Below are 15,609 nucleotides of genomic sequence, written 5' to 3'. Positions count from 1 at the left end.
TATTTCCAACTCCTTCTTTCTCTACTGTACGTTTCTACACATAAACTCTTTTCTTATTCGTGCTCTTTTTTTTTTTAACTGCCACTTCAGAAAGTCATGAATTATGTACAGGAATCTGTAGTTTGTGTTTGTTTTGTATGTTTTGCTTTTGTTTTGTTTTGTCTTTTCAGATGAAGCTGCACTGGTACTTCTCCCTTCTTCCTTCTGTCTCCCTTAAATATAAATGTGACATCTAGAGTTGGGACAACCACCTTAGAACTGCAATGGGAAAAGTCTGAGAAAACTGTTATGAGAACCCTAGAGATAGCACTCGTACTGAATTGAGTTTCTGGATGCAGCACAGCAGCCATGATTCTAAAGTCTTGTCTGATTAGAAAATGAAATCCTTGTTTTTCACCTGATTTTAACTGAGGATGGCTTTAAATCTTCAGAAATATCTTTGCTTAAAATTTTGACATTTCACTTTCTATCTAAAATATACTCATTGATTTATTTTTTATTTTTCTAAAGAGGCTGGATATTCCAATATAAATTCAGATTCAGAAATATACTGGAAAAAACCAGTCCCTGGAGGGGGTAGAATTACAAAATAATTGGTTTAAAAGATCAAGAACAGGAAACCCGTGATGAGTCTCAATGTCCAACAGGATGGTGACATGAAGCAAAAGAAATACCTTGGGAGAAGACAAATCTGCTTGGAGCATTTTGAGTAGAATACTCAGTGCACTGCAGCGTTCTCAAGGTACACACAGGACATCCAAGTGCAGCACACAAATGATGCTTTTCGTCTATAGAAGTAGCTGGCACTTGACCAGGATGGTGTGGGGGGGTGGGGAGCAGAACTCATGGAGACAGTGCAGCATAGGACACTGGGTGACATCTGTATTTGATTGAAATAGAAAGGGAAGTTTTACAGAATAGGAAAATACAGATATATGGAAGCACAGCAGGGTTCCAAAGAGATGGGTTAGCCGATATTACAAACCACACACACGGCTTCAAATATAAACAGTGAAAGTATCTTCAAACCGATAGCTTTTGCCACATGCTAGCCTTCTCTTGTGATTTAGTTCTCTGAACTGACCCTGTTTCATTTTCCTCACACTCTGCACCTTAAATGTGTTATGGGAATGGTTCATACTGTCAATTTCTTTTTTATTAATTAATTTATTTTCCTCTTTGGCGACTATAGGAAATCAAGTGTATCCTTTTCTTCAACGTCAGTTTCTTTACTATGTACAACTGAATCGGAAAACGATTGATAACCAAATAGAAAAATGGACAGGACAATTATTGAATGAAAGAAACTAGCCAGAAAGCCAATAAACATTTTAAAGATTTTCAGCTTCATCAATAATCAGGGAAGCAGAAATTAAATGCATGTTTTCCTACAACCTAATCAGAATGGCTAAAATTTGAAACACTACAACAGTAACTATTGGTGATGACGTAGAAAAATGGAAGCTGCTGTTTGTATTGGAGAAAGAGAGAGAGGAGGGGAAAGGGAGAGAAGGAGGGAGGGAGGGAAAGAGTTTATGTCAAATTGATACAAACCCTTTGATGACTATCATTACTGATTAATAATGGATATATACATGGCTTATGATCCAAGAATACTATTTCCGGGTATAAATTTAACAGAATTTTATGTGAATGCTTACCCTCCCAAATTACAAGAATACTAAGAGCAGCATGTGTTGTACTAGCCTACAAGCTGAGAAAAAACAAACTATCCTGCTTAGAATAAAAAATAAATAAATTGTGGTCTATTTCACACAGCATAACGATCCAATGAAATGAAAAGTTGAGCAAAGAAAACAAACCTCTAATGTTAAATACACATTAGGCATGCACAGTTAAACACATAATAACAGCAAATAAGCCAAACAGTTTACATATGCACTTAAATAAAGTTAAGTGGATGACCTTAGGTATTTATATAATGACCAAAAATCAACAAAGTTAAAGTCAGCAGAATGGGAAGATCAGAAGGGAGGTATTATGATCTCATTGTTAGCATTCCTCAAAAATTCACAAGTCCTTACTTTGGGAGGTGATGGTGTCCTGAGAGCCCTACCCTCATGGAAGGAATTTTGTCCTTAATAAAGAGGCTCCAGTGGCTTCTTGCTCTGTTCTGGCCTGTGACAACACAGCATCAGGGTGCTAACTGTGTAGCGAAAAAAAAAACATCACCGCACACCGAATCTGCTGGTACCTTGATTTTGATTTTACAGCCTGCAGAACTGTAAACTACATAATTCTTTGTTTTTAAAGTATTTTATAACTTCTGCAGGGACCAACACAGGCTTTAATAGGATTTGGAAGATGGCAGAACTGAGGATTCAGAGGATTGGAAATGTTCTGTGCTTGTGTTAGTTAGGATGATGGTTACAGTATTCAAAGAAATTTATGAAGCCATTTACTGATAGTCCTGTCCTTGGTATAAATGCCTCTGCTTAAATTATTTTTCAAACTCCTACCCCAAATCCTCTCTCACTCACTCGATTTCAAATATTTTACTTGAATATTATATTTTTATTTCAAAATCTACTCATTGTTTCTCTTTACCAACCCACCATTTCTTCAAGTTGCAGCCATTCTTAATTTCTGGAAACTTTCCTCTTTTATCCTACTTAGCCAATCTTAGCACAGACTATTAGAACTCTTTTTTTTTTTTTTTTTTTTTTTTTGCCTAAAATTGTCTTATCTCTTTTTTGATTGACACTTTTAATTTCCTTTCTGCCTCTCTGGCTTTATCTTCATAGCCCACCCAAGGGGGTTATATAAGTGTAATTTTAAGTTAGCCTAATTCCTCAACCTCAATTAAAAATGGGAGGAATTGTCTAGCAAGAGGATAAATAATTGCTAGAATAATTTTGATAATGGGTAAATCTGAGTCTGTTGCAGCCTAAGTTCATTCCCATGGTACCCATCACTTCTTTGCAGCTAAATTTAGAATTAACTTCTCATCCCTACCCTCGTGGATTGGACTGAGAGTTCCATGAGAGTTTGACTTGGTAGGCATTTCATTTTCGTAAGTGGAAGTAAGTCTAAAAAACACTTGTAGACTGGTTTTAGCAACAAAGTATTTAAGAATGAGAATTACATATATAAAACCTAAGTGAACAAGTTTATCTTGCTTTTAATGGGAAATAAAATGATATCTGAATCACTTCTTAAAGATAGCAAGAGAGAGGGAGGAAGCATTACTTAAAGAATGTGTGCCCATCCAAGAGGTACTCTACGTTTTCACACTGAATTAGTGAGGTTGGTGCTATTACGCCAAACTAAAATTTTAGAAAGAGAGACCCAGAAAAACCAAGTAACTTGTACAAGTTCATATACCAGTTAAGGGGCCCAAACCAAGATTTGAACCTTAGATTGTTTGATTCCACTGTTTAGATACCGTGGCCTTCTCTGTCTTCCTGTCTCACATCTATGAAATTTAATGACACACGCACGTATACTAGCAGGGCAGAGGCTACTGATGACTTGCATAACATTTTAAAATAGATTTTTATAAGTCCCCCTTTATTTTGGTGCCCACCATTTAATATCTAAATTAAGAAGAGATTATGTTGATATCATTTTTAATGCACCAGTTTGGAAGTTATCCATCACACCAGTTGGAAGTCATGGCTGGGAAATCTTAGTCTGCTGATAATAGTGCTAAATTTCTTTTCATTAGTTCCATTCATTAGCTTCAATAACTGCATATATTAACCAGACCTCACATATATATTAACCCATAACTTATTAATGTTCAGAGTAAAATTTGATTGCCACCTTTTCAAGTACACGACTTGATTGTGAATCAAATAGAACCGCTACCTAAGATTTTAAATACAAATTGTGACTAATAAACTTTGCTCCCTTGATTTCTTCCTTTTAGCCAAATAAAAACTAAAAGCATTTTTTAATACTCATACACAAAGACACACATTTTCCAAGTGGTAAAATTTAAGTGTGATTTAGCAGTGCATCGGAAAAATTTCTTGTGATAGGCAGTATAAATTTCTTAAATTTCTTAGAAAAATAAAATGTCTCCTTAAAGTAACTTGGGTAAAACTTGATCTACTGGTAAAATCGGCTGGATCTACTGATGAAATCTGTATTTCTCCACCTTTAGACATGGACAGCTCAGTGAAAGCTGGTCATTGTAGCACTAGTGATAGTATGACAAAGTACCAGAGTTTTAGCAGTCCTCACATATAGTTACCATCTTCGGTTATTTTGTCTTCTTCCTGCTGTCTGAGGAGCTGAGTGGAGGTGACATCGCCTGTGTAAAGCTTGCCTGTCCTGCTGACTGAGGCAAACACAGAGAGAGCATCTGCTTGTAAGGAGGTGAGTACACAAAAATGGTGAAAAGAAATAGAAAGATTTAAATAGAGACGCCTGATGCAAAAGAGAATACAGATTTTTTTAAAAGTAAGAGTTGTTCTTAAAAAGCATTCTTATGATCATTTGACACAGCACAGGTGAAGGCATTTCTCAGAAGTGAGCTGAACTGCTCTTCAGCAGACTATGTCTGGGGCGCGATGGGAGGAGGCGGGGTGGGAGTACCTTTGCTTGGCCAGCGTGAGTAATAGCAGGAATGTTAAAGAGCTGTCCAGTGTAAAAATGCAGCCCGCTGAACAGGATCACTGCAACTGAGTCTCCTTCCTTCTCAATTACTTCAAGAATATCTTCCATTCTTAAGATTTCTTCCCCCTAAGTCAAATTAGGCATATGTTAGGCAGTAATTACAACAATAATTTGTCACTTCATATTTATCAACCTAAGCGTCACAATATCTTTCTCATCATAGGAAAAAGTGAAGGTAGATTTGAATTTCCACACTCATGCTCTTTAAAAACTGACTGGCAGAAGAGCAGTATTTCAACATATATATCTATAATTAGGAAATGACAACAAAATAGTAAAATGGAGTTTTTCTCAGTCTTTGCAACAACATACTCACTTGACTTACCTCTAGTTTTATTACTTTTACTATTTGTATACCCATGAACTGCGCTTTCATTAAACACAAATTGCGACTGTGAAACATTCAAAATGCAATAAATCCAGGAAAAATCTTATAACAAGATAAATTTGTTGAAAATAAATTTATTGCATTTATTTATAAGTTCATGCATTTATTAATGTAATATAATTGTTTCAAAAATCACTTACATGTCTTTGTTCTGAATATTAACTTATATCTATTAGCTTAATTGTAAAACCTTCTCCAAGCTAATAATCAAGATCTAATCCTGAAAAGTAAAATAAAACTTTTTCACTAGCATTCAGTATATTTTCTCATGTGTCACCCACCATAACTCATGATTGAAAATATATTTAGATTTGTTCTCACAAACAATTTGAGGTGAAAGAAACTGATTAAATAAAAACATCTACTTGTATTTGAACAATTTTGATCAACTTACCAAGTGTTTATGAACTTTCTCCAGTGTTAAATTTGACATGATTTTGAAGTTCATACATCATTAATTGGATTAATGTTGGAGGAAAACTTCCTTTAACTTATTTTTAAGTTATAATTCTTATTACATTTCAGACACTCTGACCCATGCTGTATGCTAGTTGTGGTTTGTCTGTGTGTTGGGGCGGTGGGGAGTCTGTGACGATAAGTGTGTATGTGTGTATTTAAAAAGTCTGGAATTTGTTTACAGAATAAGAATAGTGTTGATATTGAAACCTCTAAAATGCTAAATGAAATATACTTTATATGCATGAAGAGAAAATTTTAATATGCAAAGGGAATAAATCACAAGGAAATTTCTAAGTAAAATTTAAATCTTAGCAATTTGAAATTTTTATTCATAAAATAATTTAATAGTTTCCTACCACAATTAAAAATAAAGCATTATAAAAACTGATAAGTAGTTTATTTTTCTGAAGAATCAGCATTAAGAAAGTAAGAAATCTACTTGATGGGTGCAAAAGTAAAATCCTCTTTTGCAACCCCAAACTCATTGCTCAATGTGAGCTTTGAACCTTATAAGAAGGAGTATTACAGTGGTGTGAGCCTGTGGTGCTGGGACTCCTGCAGCTGAGGAAAGAGGAACAAAGCCTGGATTATACAGTGTGACTCTGCCGCAGAAAACAGAGCAAAAACAAAAAAATTGCAACCTAACACAGATGAAAGTGATGGGAGGTGTTTTTTAAAAAAAAGAAAATAAGAACGATAGTTCACAAAAATAGGATAGGGACCTCAGTCATGTGGACTTATTTTGATGTAGCATTAATAAACACTGGCCCTGAAATCATGATTAACTCATGGGGGATTACAATTCTGATCACTTATTTCTAAAATTAAAACTTGGGATCGTTACTGGCCATATTCATTTATGCTAGAAATCAGTAATTTATATAGTATTTGTGCAGTAGGCATGCTCTCACAGGTGTGAGAATGTTTTATTCCATGAATTTCCCGAATATTGGCAAATAGAAGTGAATAGAGCAGGTCTTTAATGTTTTTAGAAAAATTCTGGATGGAAGGAAGAAATTGTTCAAAACATTGGCTTAATATGCTGGAATTTTCATATGTGAAAACTAAAATTTATTCTAAATGATTCTCTTGAAAAATTACACAAGACGCGGTGCTTGTATGTCAAAATATGTACAACACCCTCACACCTCTATTAGAGTAAAGAACATAGTATTTTAGATCTCCAAAGTATGATCAGGTTGTATTTGATATATTCTTTGTTGTTTAAATACAATGAAGTCCCAGACAGATAAAGTAACTTTACTAAAGTCGTATATCCCATACACTGGAGGGTCTGGAGTTCCATTTTATGTATTAGTCATGCTGTAAAGCCCAAATTTTCTCTACTATCCCTTATCTCTTTTTCCACTCCAAGCACAAAGGAATGTATCTGATACACAGATTAGGAAGGAACACCAAAGCTAATCATTTCATTTCAGCAGGTCGCACTGGTAGCTAGCTGATTTTAATGGCACCCCCGGGCAATGACAGATAGATAGACAGTTTGTCACTCTCTTCACATCTTCTTGAAGACTATGGAAGATTTTAGAGGTATATTTAGAAAAACCGTTTGCTTTCCACATGGCTAGCCCTTGAAAAATGAAAACAAATTCACTTTGGAGTTATTTTCTACTTTAAATAATATGATCTAATAGAAACAGAAGTCTTTTTTTATACTTTCATGAAAGTTCCATTAAAGTAATGAAGATAATAAACTTTTGAGGAAATGGAGGAAGAAATCAATACTAAATAGAAGCATGATGAATATTTATTTCTTTGTCATATACCTCTCTTGGCTTTATCATCCGCATACTTTTCTCAACATCAAGTCCATGCAGTTGAAGCTGTGACTCAATAGCATACTGGAAGAGAAGGATCATTTATTTATTGACTCATACTGAATGCACAGAAGTGCACTGAGATAACAACTCTGAAAACAAACAATAAAATATCAATAAAACTTGTTGTATTAAACCAAAGGTCAAGCCTAAAAGTGACTAAAGCATACATCAAAGAAAAGCTACTTAAAATGAGTTAAGCAGGAATCTGAACATTCTTTAAAATAGTACTAATTAGAGATGATTAGAAATATAAGGGTCATTTGAACTTTAGGAGTTACAAGCGATTTTTATATTAGAAGTCTACTACTCCAAGTCAAAACCTGAATTTCCAAAATAACTAATGAGTAATACGAACTTTTTATGCTTCCATCAGAATATAAAAATGGTTTGATCTAGAAAGAGTAGAAATGAAAGGACATTAATGAGTCTACTTCACTAACAATATAATATGCATGGTAACAATAATTACAAGGGCTTGGTTTTTAATAGATATTTGGAATTTGCCCCTTTTTAGTAAGATAACAGCTATTAATTGCAGCATAATTACACACCATAGAACTACAAAATATGGGCTAGTATAGTTAACATAAATACAGAAATCAAGTTTCTTTAGTACTAACACTGATGTATGCCATGGACGTGTTGTGTGTGTGTGTGTGTGTGTGTGTGTGTGTGTGTGTGTGTGTGTGTGTGTGTGTTTATTTGTATGTGTTTCTGGAACAAACAAATTTCTTACCAACTGAATTGCTGATATGGTAGTACCCTTTTGTGATCCACAAATAAGATTTTTAAACTTTAATAAATAGATCTTTTGATAATAAAGCATCAATAATGATACTAGCATGCTATGAAAACAAAGGGATAAATAACATTTCAATTTTAAATAGCTAAAAGTTTAAGCACTGGGGTTTGTATTGATTTGATTTCATAAAATAAAACAAGAAGAAATAATAAAACTTTCATAACCATACTTCATTTAATCCAACAGTTTACTCAATGTCTTTTAAAAGACTCATAAATCAATGTTCCTATCCAAGCCTTTCCTCCCTTAACACGTTTTAGTTGAACAACAGAAATAAATCTACAATCTATAAAAACTGCTTAAATCAAAAGCATCTGACAGATGTTTTTATAGTAAAGTTGCTTTCAAAAAATTAATGAATACACATTAAAGTCAGGAAAATGATACCTCCCTCTAAGAAGAGAAGAAATAAAATAAATATAATTTGAGGAAATCCTTACATGATCAGAAGAGAAGGCTTTGGCTTCTAGAAGAATTTTATACCGTTTTGGTGTGGGCTTAAAAAATGATAACTGCAAGGAAATGGATTTATTGAGAAAGCATTAATGCACAATTTACATGTTTGTTCACTTAATGCCATACTTTCATTTTATATCTCCAAAGTTTTAGAGGTATTAATTTATTAAACATTTAAGATATCTGCCCAGGGGTACATTATCAATTAAACTTGTTTAGAGTGAATTACAGAGAAGAAGAAGATATTGGCTCATTATATTTTTCAATGGAAAAATAAACTTGGGAAAATGTATATCGGATAAAATAATTTCTCACATTTTATTTAAATGTTAATTGAAAAATTTCCTCCAAAGGATGCAATGGTAATTTCTCTAGGATGAAACTGTAATATTTTGTTTTATGTATATCTTATTTATAATGACTTACCATCACTACTATTTTGGTTTTCATTACATAACTTTCCACTGTTGTCTTTATGTCTTTTTATTTCACATCTAACTAATATACCAATAAATATATCAACGAGAAGTAGCCCATTTGTTCAATGATACACTTTCATTTTTCCACAATTTTGGGAGAAATAGATTGAGAATAACTATGAGGATAATAATGTTATCCTCAATGTCAATATTATTGAGAATAACCGTATTAACTAGGTGGTGACTACTGGCCAGGGTGTAATGAGCAATTTAGCAATGTAGCTCATTGCAAGTAATGAGATCACTTTTCTCTAATTTAATCTTATATTTTATGTTTTTTTAACATGTTTAAAAATTAATCCATAATAGAACACTAATTGAGCATCCCACCCATTTGAAGTCCAGCATATTGGAAATTATCTTTCTAATAAGTTCAATGCTCTGATAGCCACTAAGTAGCAGTGTACTGTGACCTTTTTCCCTTATGTACATGACCCTTTTCCCTGATGTTCAACCTGCAAGAGTCAACGATCCTTGTTTGTGAAGAAATCACTATACCGTGGTTCAAGATTTTCTGGTAAAAATGAAAATAACTTCACATCTTATTTTTAAATAAGTAAAACCTCAGATGCTCATGAATTAAAGATAGAAAAACATAATATTTCATAAATGAGTTTATTCTAAACACTGGTGGGAAAGGAAACTTACCAGTAGGAGATGTAAATTGACAGTCAAAGCATTCATTAAGGCGATTTCTTTCTCGCTGGCTCCTGTAAAATAATCGCACCATAATTTATAGGGTTTATTTAAAGTTATTTGAAAAACAAGGTAAGGAAACTTCACTCAGTCATTCTAATGTTTTTAGAGATAAGGTCACATTTGATGTGTCATCATAAAGAAAGAGAAGTTTCCCCACTTGACACATTTCATCAAATGGTAACTGGACTTGCATGCACACGGCCAGCTAAAAAAAAAAAAAAATTTCTTTTTGAGGTTATAAATAACAAAACAAAATAATGAAATCTTTTCTTTTGCCTGTAAACTAAAAATGATTCATCCTATTTTCAACTAGTTTGCAAAATACCCAAAGAGAACATTTTTTTGTAGTAAACGTATTTTCAAAAGAAATCTCAACAGACATCAAGCCCAATCACATTTTTAAAATTGGCTATTTCAAACATCACATTTTAAATGCACCTTTAGTATAAGAAGACTACTTTGCCAAACACATTTCACTATTATTACTATGAGATATATAACAGTTAACAAGACAAAAGAGCCACAAAGCAAAAGATATTAGCCTAAATAACTTTAGGGTTTATTAATAAACACTTAGAAAAAAGATACTAAAGATGTATCTTGCCCAATCAAAATTAAAATACTTCCAAAAATAATAGTATTCTGACATGATTCCTATTAGAAAAAGTTTCGTTAGTTTCAGATCCAGAGAATAAATTGCTTGCTTAAGAATACAGGGTATAAAAACATTGTTTTCAGTGTTTATGCTGTCTTTTAAAGGCAATTAGCCTCGTGTAATAAGAATGATGTCTTTACCAACAGTAGAAACATATGCTATGTACCTTAATGTTTGGAAGGCTGTACTAGGTGTTAGAGAACATGTATAATACAAGCCCTACATTTTGTATTCAAAGAGATACTACTGATAGAGTTCCATTTTGAAATAGGCAATAAATAGAAGATTAAGTCTAATAGATACCAAAATAAGTTCATATGAGGGGAAGTCCCTGAAACCAAGTGTTTAAATTTAAAATATTCATACAAGGAAGGGCTAAAATTTTATTTATGCAATAAAAAGTTCTTGCATTTGCTACATGAACTTCACCACTTGATATATAGAGCTGGTGAACAAGTGATGGATGTCGAAAGTTGTGTCCTGGTCAACGTAAGATGACTAGAGTCAAGGGGAAAGAAGAGAATCTCCACACACGTGTAAATACTGAATAGTTTCTCTGGTGTGAATAAACTATAATAGTACATGAGATCCTAATGAGATGACTGACAATGTGAAATAGGAAGAAAAGGGCTAAACGTGTAGGGAAAGTGGGAAAAGTAGGTGAAAGGTAATAAGGGGGAAAAATAGGAGAAAATGAAAAAAATGGAAATAAAATGTTTGAGAATGGGGAGGGGAGGAAGGGATGAAGGGGGGCAGGAACAAGGGGAAAAATGAGAACCAAGACCTGTCATGTAAGGGTACAAGGTCCCAATAATGAATGTAACTGTCCTGTATACCTAAAATGTACCAATAAACTCAATGAGGAAAAAAAAAAAAAAAAGAAACAAGAGAATCTCATTCTATATTCCTACTACTAGATGAAACGCTCCTATAAATGCTAAACAGATGTGATAAGCTCTTGTTGTATATGGTGGCATAACTTTCCTGCAATAAGAAGATCTCTCTGAAATATAGGTAAAAGACAGAACAGTTCCAGCTTTAGTTATTGCTGCTTCTCTATATTATGTTGGAATTTTTATTGTTATTTCTAAACAAAATCTTACCTAAAGTATCTGGCCTCATCACACCTTGACTCCCTGTTAGTAATTTTCACACAGCTTTTGTTAATAACTTAGTACTAAATGTTATCAGGGAGAGTGAAAGGAGGAAAGGAAGACAAAGTGGTGGGGGGAAAGAGGTAGGGAGGGAGGGAGAAATTCAGTAGGAAAAAAAGTGCTTAAAATACACTGAGAAGAAAATATGGTAATTTTATCACGAATGAAAGCAAAGAAATGGAAGAGGCAGGAAGTGATGGGTTGAAGGCTTTCTGTAGAAACTTAGGCATTCTATTTGCTTCAATATTATATTCCAGTTAAAAATATGTATTCTGAGAAATTTTAACCCTCCGAGTAGTACAGTATCATTTTAGATCACCTCATATTTTTCTAAGAATTTCATGGCCACGTGATGAAGCTACATATATGTTCCCCTACATAGATATTGGGCTAAATTTACTTAAACTCACACTTGTCAGTCCTCACTGCAGTATGAAAACATTAACAGAAGTGTTTATTGCAAATATTGCCTAAATGCACAAAAGAGACAGGCATTTTTAGTATCAAAGCAGCTCCAATATAACTGATTTTCAGTTTAGTTTAAAAAAATTTTGCCTAAGTGATCTATTTCTTTGGGTTCACATTGTATTTCTGAAAACAGCATTGTTCTAAGTTATTTCAGTATTATTGGCGTTCCTTTAGAAAGTAAGCCTTCCTTACCCCCACTTTGTAAACACAAATTCTTTCAACTTATTTTTTGTTGTTCTTTTTCTTATTCCTGAGAGGCTCCTTTAAATTAACATTAAAACAAAAACTACAGTTATTTTAGGGACAAACATTTTAACAGTATCTAGAAAGTTTAACGGGATTTAAAATGATGTTTCTTTTAAAAATCACCAAGGATTCACTGTAATAAATGCCCACGATTGAATCACTTCGTCTGAGATGGGGATGGGCCATGGCTCTCGGTCAAAAAGTACTTGTACGCTGCTTACTTAGTCAGCATCACAACTTGCTTTTTTCAGAAGGTGAAGCTTAGGCAAATGTGAACACTCTCTTTCGTTCTTTAAGTCTGGCAAGCTAACAATGGCGGAGCCATCATCATGTGGCACCACTTGTATACTTAATAAGTACCAATAAACTCAATGGAAAAAATATTAAGCCATGACTTGCATTATCTCATAAGGTCTTCACAGAAACACAGCAAAGTCTCCACTGATTTCCCTTACTGTGTCCATGAGGAAATGGACATCAGACGAGATGAACTAACTGACTCAAAAAACGTTAGGAAAAACATAATGATTATCTTTGCTCACATTTATGTTTGAAAGCACTATTTACAATATACTCATTTTACAGTACATACAGAGATCCAGGCTCAAAATCACTTTCTCTCTGTCTTTATTATAATTTCCAATCTTTCACAACATGAAGATGACAAAGGCCACAAGACGCTTGCCACTATTTCATGACAAATGTTATCAGAGTCTTGTAACTGCCACACCATGTTCTGCAAATGTTATTAAGTAGATGCAAATATTACTGTGGCTTTGGTTATTAGGTCTACAATTAGGCTAAGTGCGAGAGTTTTACCTCTGTTTCTCAAGTAGCAGATTTCTGTGGCCTCTAGAGGTGGCTGGTATGTTGCAGAGGGCCTGTGATTGTTGGGGTAGAGCTGCCTGAGATTATTGCTTTTTCAAGGCCCACCAAAAATTTCATAAAGCAAATTTATGTTCATATTATAACATTTTTGTAAGCTCAAAAGGATGTATCTAGTCCTTTGTGATTTCTATGTATCCAGGGAGAAGGAGACATAATAATAATGCTAATACTATTCTGAAGCAAATCTATTTCTAGCATCTTGATAATATGACATTAATTATAAGGGAAAAGTACTCCATGTTTTTTGGAATGGTTGGCTCTGCTTTATTAACAGTTTTTTTTTCCACATCTAAAATTGAAATTTTCCTGTCTGTAAATGAATATGTACACTGCCTTTTTCTTTTTTCTATCCACTATCAATTTATACATACAATAATTTTTATTATCCTCTTGTTATTTATTTTTGAGAAATTTTATAGTAAAATAAGCCTGTGGTTTTAAGAACATAGAAGATTCCATCTTTACCAAAATTATACAAAGATCTGCTTGCTCTTGACACATTTACATAAGCCTAGTAGGAAAAAATAAATTTAACCTTTACTACACTTTTACGTACCACACAATTATTATAATTATTATATAATCTTAAGTCACATCTACTTTCAGAGTTTGCAGTTTCTTATATTAAAATTTCAGAAAGGGGCCGGGGATTTAGCTCAGTGGTTTGGTGGCTTGCCTTGCAAGCGCAAGGACCCGAGTTCAATCCCCGGTACCAAAAAAAAAAAAAAAAAAAAATTCAGAAAGAATGATACAAGATCATGATGTGGCTAGGGATGTAGCTCGGTGGAAAAGTACTTATCTAGCAAGTATAGGTCAGTGGTGGAGTTCTTGCCTAGCAGGTAAGAAGGCCTAGGTTTGATTCACAGCACCAAAAACAAACAAATAAAAATTAAATATAACAACAACAATAACAACAAAACGAAAGAAAAGAAAACATACAGATGCGAAACAATCAAGTTATTAAATATTTCTGTTAATTCAGTATCAATCCAATTTTTTTCAGAACTTCTTAGTAAACAAGACAAAAAAGAACACCTGCATATGCTTTACAGTAAAAAAATGAACACACCATTAAATAAAAATTACAGGAAGCCATTGTTTTGGACAAAGCTCCTAGTAGTTCTCAACATCCCTGACTAAACACCAAAATGGAGTTGCCTAGCTCAAATTCTAGGTCACCAACCTGAAACTGAGCTGCTTATCTGACCTGAGAAGTCAAGGTTAGAGAGATAACTAAATTTCTCAAACTGGATAGTTTCAATTGGTAAGACAATCAACTTCCCTTTTACTTAATCCTTCCTCTGGAAAAAAAAAAGTAACCTAAAGTAACCAGATGTAACCTATTCTCTCTTTCTTGTTTCTGCTTTTTAAGCTCTTTTTATGTCTGTAACACTAATCTTTTCCTCATAGCTCACTAGAACACTTATTCCATTTTATGGAAGAGTTATCCAATTCTAGAATAAAGACTAAGGCTAATTAAGATCATTAAATTATTATAATTTGTTCTTTAGAACTCACCCACACCACATATATAAAAACTTTCTGAATCTTGTCCCATTAAAGCAAGCAGTAAATTGATTTATAAATTTGAGTTAAAAATATTTTCCTAATACATATAGTTTTCCCAGTAGAGAAATTGGAGAGATGATAATTATTAAAATAAAAAATAAATGACACAGGAGTCTATAATGCCTATAATTCATACTACTCAAGGAGACCAGAGGCTAGACTGGGCAGCTCAGTAAAGCCCTATATCAAAATAAAATTTGTACAAGGGCTGTGGATATAGCTCAATGATAGAGTGCTGTACTCAAAGTCCTGGATTCAATCCCAGCATACTGTCCCCCCCATAAAAAAAAGAGGAAGAAGGAAAGAAAAGTACACATGTGAGTGTCTGTGTGTGTATTTCTTTGGGCATGTGTGTATTTCAAGCTTTTAAAATATCGTTTATAGGGAATGGGGATTTAGCTCGGTGCATGCCTGCCTCAGAAGCATAACGTCCTGATTTTGATCCCCAGTACCTAAGTAAGTAAATAAGTAAATAAATAAATAAAATATTGCTTATAATTCACTTTTGCAGACATAGGCAATTCATATTCTGTAGGTCAATAAAAATATAGTAGGAACATTTTCTCTGATAAATTATGAATTGTAGAAAAAATGCCATGTACACAACAAAATAATTATCAAACTAAAGATCACTTTTGTTCACTGAAAATATTACAGACGAAAGGTAAGCGTTCACTTGCCACATGAGTTTTGAGACTTTCAGCTAGTATGCATATTTTATTGAATTTCATGTCTAAAAAAACAGACTTTGTCTATTTTTAAAAATCAATTTTCTTCTATAGCTCATATTTTTGGAACAAACCTTGTATAATTTAATTACCTCATTCAAAGAGAAAGATAAATAGAACTAAAAGAAGTTTA

The 15,609-nt window shown here is 33.4% G+C and overlaps 1 protein-coding gene and 1 pseudogene across 2 annotated transcripts in view; one reads left to right on the top strand and one right to left on the bottom strand.

The window, feature by feature from the left end:
• Kynu (kynureninase) overlaps positions 1 to 15,609 on the bottom strand; it is a 108,901-nt gene that overhangs the window by 59,508 nt on the left and 33,784 nt on the right. For both annotated transcript variants that reach the window (XM_010620945.3, XM_010620946.3), the window contains 4 exons: positions 9,718 to 9,779; positions 8,575 to 8,646; positions 7,279 to 7,353; positions 4,564 to 4,710 (listed from right to left, as the gene is read on the bottom strand). In XM_010620945.3, coding sequence (XP_010619247.1) covers positions 4,564 to 4,710; positions 7,279 to 7,353; positions 8,575 to 8,646; positions 9,718 to 9,779 — 356 coding nt within the window. The remainder of the gene's footprint in view (positions 1 to 4,563; positions 4,711 to 7,278; positions 7,354 to 8,574; positions 8,647 to 9,717; positions 9,780 to 15,609) is intronic.
• Positions 5,906 to 6,015, top strand: LOC117283721 (annotated as a pseudogene).

Source organism: Fukomys damarensis, unplaced genomic scaffold (genome assembly GCF_012274545.1).
Source record: "Fukomys damarensis isolate Sample0158 unplaced genomic scaffold, DMR_v1.0_HiC HiC_scaffold_29, whole genome shotgun sequence".
NCBI classification, from domain to species: domain Eukaryota; kingdom Metazoa; phylum Chordata; class Mammalia; order Rodentia; family Bathyergidae; genus Fukomys; species Fukomys damarensis.
This window is presented reverse-complemented; position numbering and strand designations above follow the sequence as displayed.